The sequence below is a fragment of the Urtica dioica genome, chromosome 7 (genome assembly GCF_054948205.1).
Source record: "Urtica dioica subsp. dioica isolate 48M chromosome 7, U.dioica_male_clone48M_v1_H2, whole genome shotgun sequence".
Taxonomy (NCBI): domain Eukaryota; kingdom Viridiplantae; phylum Streptophyta; class Magnoliopsida; order Rosales; family Urticaceae; genus Urtica; species Urtica dioica.
The window spans coordinates 43,544,266-43,550,554 of NC_142762.1; the positions used below are offsets into that span (position 1 = coordinate 43,544,266).

A 6,289-nucleotide genomic window follows, 5' to 3' on the forward strand; every position below is an offset into this window, starting at 1 on the left:
ATTATGTATCTCTAATTAATAATTTTTTTACGAGAAACTGCCAACTTCAATCGCTTGGTTGATTAAATTTCAGCACACAACCTCAAATCCTCGTTAGTACAGAGGAAGAAGATGTAAGATGAAATTATATAATGGCTAACATTATTTCATTTTCATATACAAAACATCAATAAGCGCTGAACAGGCAGTTTCATCTATTATTTCTAATTATGTAAATCAATCATTTAAATCGCCCTCAGAGATAAGGCATTTATGATTATCATAACAATTTTTTATGGGTCCAATGGCTATCTAGCCATATGAAACGTTATAAATTTCTAAATAACCAACGTTTCGTTAATTTTTGGTAAATAGCCACATAAATCTATTTACGCTATCAAAATGACCAAAAACGCAGAGTAAATTTGTAGTAAATATGTGTAAATAACGTTGGTTACGTCATATTTTTGGCTATTTACGAAAAATTTACAAAACGTTGGCTAAAATGCAAATGCTTATGTTTTTGTGGCTTATATCGCTAAGTTTCTGATTTTTTATTGAATTTACAACTAATGATATATTAAAAATCTTCTAGGTTGCAGAATATATATATATATATATATATATATATATGAATAATGGTTTGCTCATTAGGATTATACAAAATTTGTAAATAATTATTTACTTCACTATTATTTCCTCTCTATTATTGGTGGTGGACCAATTATTTTAGACTCGGTTGCCCCAAATTTCCCTATGACAAAGTGTAAGAAGTGACACCCATTCCCACTTCTAAAATTTTCATCTCCCACTATCCCTTCCCACTTCATAAAATTCTCTCTCTCTCTCTCTCTCTCTCTCTCTCTCTCTCTCTCTCTCTCCATTTCTTATCTTGAATTATCAGTGCTAAAATTGTTCTTGATTCTCGGTTTTTATAACACGTTATCAGCATGATCACTCTAATTTATCACAATTATCAATAAGATCAACACGGATGTATAATACTCTAAATACTAAAACTTTTACAATAATTATGTGTTGTTGTATAATACCGTATTACAATACACAGGATGCTCTACCACCTTATATTAATATGATGTGATTTACAATATTTAAACTTCATTGTATATAACATCATATTACTATATACACGAAGGTTTTGCCATTTTTATAGTAAAGTGATGTGAACTACATCTAATATTATATATAATGAATGTCAATTTTCTATATACAAGACGCTCTGCCACCTTATAAAAAAAATGTTATTAATTGAAAAATTATTTTAACTACTTTATTGTTAATATTTTACTCTAATTAACTATATCACTTTGATACTCGTAGATTTGCATCTTGTTTATACACATTGTTATAGTTTACTATAATTAATTTTACAGCGAAACTAATAGATATTCAAAAGTAATATAATGTCTATAAATTGGTTATATTTTATCTTATACATACAATCTTTTCAAACTCAATTTTAACGATACAAAAAGTCCCAAATTTTCTTTACCTCGTATATTTTTCCCACTCTATATACTATTTTTTTGTGGTTAGACACAAAATTTCTATTTTGGTACTAGTCTATATTGTTATTCAATGCTTGCATTTTTATCGGTGAAGTTTCGCCATATGATTTTTACTTCGTTATAGTAATGTTTGGATTCATGTATTGTTTACAATCTTTGTAAACTTATAGATCTTTAATCATTAATTAATAATACATCTTCTTTCATAATAATTACCATCATGTCAAACCATATGAAACTTGAATTAAGCCCACTAGATATCACGGGACACAACTACTTGCCTGGACTGATGGATGTAGAAATGCATTTAGAATTCACGAACCTCCTTGATACACTTTTAGAGGATAATACATCATCAAGAATGGACAAGGCAAAATCGTTAATGTACATTCGTCGACATCTTGATGAAGGACTCAAAAGTGAATATCTCAATATTAGATATCTAAGTATATTGTGAAAATAGCTGAGGAAAAGATATGATCACCATAGAGATATAATACTTCCCGTATATCGCGAACAGTGAGATACTTTACGGTTCTAAGATTATAAAAAGGTTAGCGACTATAACTCTATAATATTTAAAATTGTATCTCATCTGAAACTTTGTTAAGACCAAGAGACAAATGATAACATGCTAGAAAAGAAGTTCACAGCTTTTCACACATCAAATGTAACCTCGAAACAACATTATTGCTTATAAGGATTCTCGAAATATCATGAGCCGATCTCTTGTCTACTAATTGCATAGAAGAATAATGAGTTGTCGATGAAGAATAATTTGAACCTGTTAGATGAGATTGCACAAAAAATGGATTTTGAGTTTTAATTGGGTTTTATTCCCCTTCTATTTAATTTTTGAATTCAAACTATAATAATTGTTTTATTATATTTTAAAGCAATAATAAAGCTTATTATGTTTTAAAAACTTCATTCTCTAAAATCTAAATATCAAATTGTGCCACGTATCATTCTGTCCAAACTTAACGATGTAGTTAGTAACGATGCTACTAAAAATAAATAATAAATATTTGACTCGCCAAAAAACATAAAATAAGTAGTGACTGTATCCGGTCGAAAACCTTATCCCTCGTGTTAAACAAGAAAAAAGGCCAAGTTACCTTACCAACCAATCCCGCGCAATCACGATAAGATCATAATAATCAAGGTATACGTGTACGTCTCAGATTCCACAACTCTTGGGACCCACCAAGAAACATAACAGTAATATAAAGTAAACATTTTTCCCGATCATTCCAGTTCTGCTCAGCTTTGACCAAAATCATTCCAATAGAAAGGAGGAAGAGTGAAGTGAAATTCTTTCCTCAAAGCTACCGGAAACCGCCATGTCCTGGTTCGCGACCGGATTACTCGTTCTCTCTCTGATCACCCTGTCCGGTGTCTCATCCGGTAGCCGGGACTTCGTCGGAGACGTTCTCCGATTACCGTCGGAAGCTTCTAGATTCTTCCGAAGAAATGGCGGTGTCGCCGATGAAAACAATGCTTCCGTCGGTACGAGATGGGCGGTTCTGATCGCCGGTTCCAAAGGATACTCGAATTACAGGCATCAGGTTCGTAGCTCACCTAATTGGATTTCGTTTATTTTTTTTGTCAATTTTTTCCTTAAAATCTCCAGTCAAAAATCTAGTGTTGATTTTTTGCATCATATTTGGGATAGATTCTAGCTCAGTTATGATTCTGACTTCATCCGGAACTAGTGAAGCTTGAAGTTGCTTTGAAACCAAGCCTGAACTGAACTTTTTGAGTGCTGTGCTTTAGTTACTTTTTTTCTGTGAAGGATTCAATCTATAATTAGCATTCTTCCAATTCTGCTTGTAAATTACATGCGCAGTGTTGCTTTTTTTTTTTTTTTTGGTAATTTCTGGATCAGTGATTACAAAACGGTTTTAGTAAGAGGTCTTGTATTGTTGGGCGTGTGATTTTTATCCGTTATGCATTTACTTATAATATAGAGGAGAGTCACAATAACAGTTCATCAATATGGCATTTCATGCTAATAAATAGAGTTTTTAGTCTGAGATACAGAACTAAGCCTTTTCTCATCACTCCACCGTTGTGTAATTTTCGTCAGTGACAAAATTAATGATTTTTTTTTAACACGTTTTTTGCTTATCCAGTCTGATGTTTGTCATGCCTACCAAGTCCTGAAGAGGGGCGGGCTAAAGGACGAAAACATCGTTGTCTTCATGTACGATGATATCGCTAACAATGAAGAGAACCCTAGGCCTGGAGTCATTATTAACAGCCCGAACGGTGAAGATGTTTATAAAGGAGTTCCGAAGGTACGATTTTTTTTCCTTACCATTTTAACATTATGAAATGCTTGATCCGATATAGTTCTTCTACTCAGTGTGTGAATCTGTTTGGATCTATATATAATAGAAATTAGACAATAAAGAAATAGTTAAAAGGGTTATTGTAGAATTATTGGTCGTCTCTTGAATTACCTGGGATTATCCTTGGTTGTCCCTCCCATTGTTTTGTAAATTTTATAAGCAAAAAGTCTAAACAGAATCTTTTGTGGACAGGATTACACTGGTGACAATGTTAACGTCAATAATTTCTTCGCAGCTATTCTTGGAAACAAGAACGCCATTAAAGGGGGTAGTGGGAAAGTTGTAAATAGTGGTCCCGATGACCACATATTCATTTTCTACAGTGATCACGGTGGTGCCGGTGCTCTTGGTTAGTATCTCTGCAATCCCGTTGATTCTAAAAGACGAAGATATTGGTTTCTGGATATTTTAAACTAAATTCATTCGACAAAGTTTCAACTCTAACTCGTCTTTTTTCATTTACTCTTACACAGGTATGCCTACCTTTCCCTTTATATTCGGCTCCGATTTGGTTGGTGTTTTAAAAAAGAAACATGCCTTAGGAACCTACAAAAGCATGGTATGTTACTCCTATAATGGTCATATCCAGCGTAACATCATGCTTCTTCCAAATGATTCAATTTTATGGTTGGTCATTTGAACTGATTTTGGAGCTTTGTAGGTTATTTATCTTGAAGCTTGTGAATCTGGAAGCGTCTTCGAAGGTATTCTCCCCGAAGGTTTGAATATCTATGCAACAACAGCATCAAATGCAATAGAAAGCAGCTGGGGATATTATTGCCCCGGAGACGATCCTGGTGCTCCCGAAGAATTCGAAACGTGTTTGGGAGACTTGTACAGTATTTCTTGGATGGAAGACAGGTATTCAATTTTTTTTAGCTATACTTAGTTGGAGATTATCAGTGGAAGGAGTTAAGAAGCCTGGTTTGTGTTTTGAGCTCTTTGTTGTCTTTTTTTGTATTGATGGTTACAATTGATTACTGGTTTATGTTTTACCAGAGTTATTTGGTTTCTTACCCTATATCTAAACCCATGAAAACAACTAGAATAAATGGAGTTAATGAATAAGCGTAGGCATGTTCTCAAGATCATTATTGTGGAGAATATTAACGTTGGCGAGCTTAAACCTGATATTTTTTTTTATTTTTTTTTTGGGGGGGGGGGATCTGATTTAAATATTTTCTAGTTGCCATGTATGCATAAAAAAACAATATGATGATACGAGCGTTCCAATGTGTTGGACAGTGATTCGCACAATCTACAGACTGAGAGTTTGCATCAGCAGTACGAATTGGTTAGAGCTGCTTCCCAATCTTGTCTTGCCTTCCATTAATTTGTAGTTCACTTTTCAGCTTCGTAAAATTCTGGCAATTCTGATTTCTCTATCGATGTTGGATATATCATTTCATTTTTTATATCGGTAACAGGTTAAAAAAAGGACAGCCAATGGCAATTTTGTTTACGGATCCCATGTCTTGCAATTCGGGGATATAGAGGTTAGCAAGAACAACCTCTTCCTGTATATCGGTACCAATCCTGCAAACGAAAACAACACTATTGCTGGCGAAAACTCTTTGAGGCCGCCCACTAAAGCCGTTAATCAGCGCGATGCCGATCTTGTCCATTTCTGGGAAAAGGTAATTTCTTCCTCTCTTTTTACCTACCGAACATACTCTGTTTCCCCCGATCGACTTGTGAATTGTTTGTTCCCGTGCCTTTCACAGTACCGCCGGGCTCCAGAGGGGTCGTCTAGGAAGATCAAAGCACAGAAGGAGCTATTGGAAGTAATGTCGCACAGAACGCATTTGGACGAGAGTGTGAAACTCGTCGGTAAGCTCTTATTCGGAATCGAGAAAGGTCCAGAGATCCTGAGCTCAGTTCGCTCCGCTGGGCTTCCACTCGTCGATGACTGGGATTGCCTCAAGACTATGGTAAAATCACGGAAAAAATATTTCACGATCATTTCAAGAATAGTGTGATTCTTCTGCTAAATCACGTAATTAAATATCTGGATGTAGGTGAGGACGTTTGAGACTTACTGTGGATCTCTATCCCAATATGGAATGAAACACATGAGATCGTTCGCAAACATATGCAACGCTGGAGTCAAGAAAGATCACATGGCCGAGGTATCGGCTCAAGCTTGTCCAGTCATTCCTTCGAGCCCTTGGAGCTCTCTGCAAAAGGGTTTCGCTGCTTGAAGTACCAACCAGGACCGACTTTAAGGTCGTCGTTGTTATTGATGAAAAATAAGTTTCACTTCTGTGTTTTTTTTTTTTTTTTTAAATTGCTGTCCATAGTAAATACTAGCTAAAACTCAAGCAATCTAGTGTGGAATGCTCTGCCATGGCAATGGAAGTCCGAAATTCTGTTTGTTGTAGTACTTAGAAATTTGATGTTAAATTCAAACGTTTGCGTGGTTGAAAA

General features: G+C 34.9%; 1 protein-coding gene across 1 annotated transcript; it reads left to right on the forward strand.

Moving 5' to 3' along the window:
• Window positions 1–2,767: 2,767 nt before the first annotated feature.
• On the forward strand, window positions 2,768–6,289 carry LOC149391894 (vacuolar-processing enzyme-like). Its single transcript, XM_089620714.1, has 9 exons — window positions 2,768–3,076; window positions 3,644–3,808; window positions 4,055–4,211; window positions 4,336–4,421; window positions 4,524–4,723; window positions 5,108–5,156; window positions 5,290–5,499; window positions 5,587–5,793; window positions 5,881–6,289. Exons 1-9 carry the CDS (start codon window positions 2,852–2,854, stop codon window positions 6,061–6,063), a joined length of 1,482 nt encoding a protein of 493 aa, XP_089476840.1. The 5' UTR covers window positions 2,768–2,851; the 3' UTR covers window positions 6,064–6,289.

Excerpts from the sequence above, each read along its gene's own strand:
- LOC149391894 (XM_089620714.1), top strand. The coding sequence starts at position 2,852 with ATGTCCTGGTTCGCGACCGGATTACTCGTTCTCTCTCTGATCACCCTG. Across the intron at positions 3,077-3,643 it reads ACTCGAATTACAGGCATCAG|TCTGATGTTTGTCATGCCTA; the intron begins GTTCGTAGCTCA and ends TTGCTTATCCAG. Across the intron at positions 5,500-5,586 it reads TTGTCCATTTCTGGGAAAAG|TACCGCCGGGCTCCAGAGGG; the intron begins GTAATTTCTTCC and ends TGCCTTTCACAG.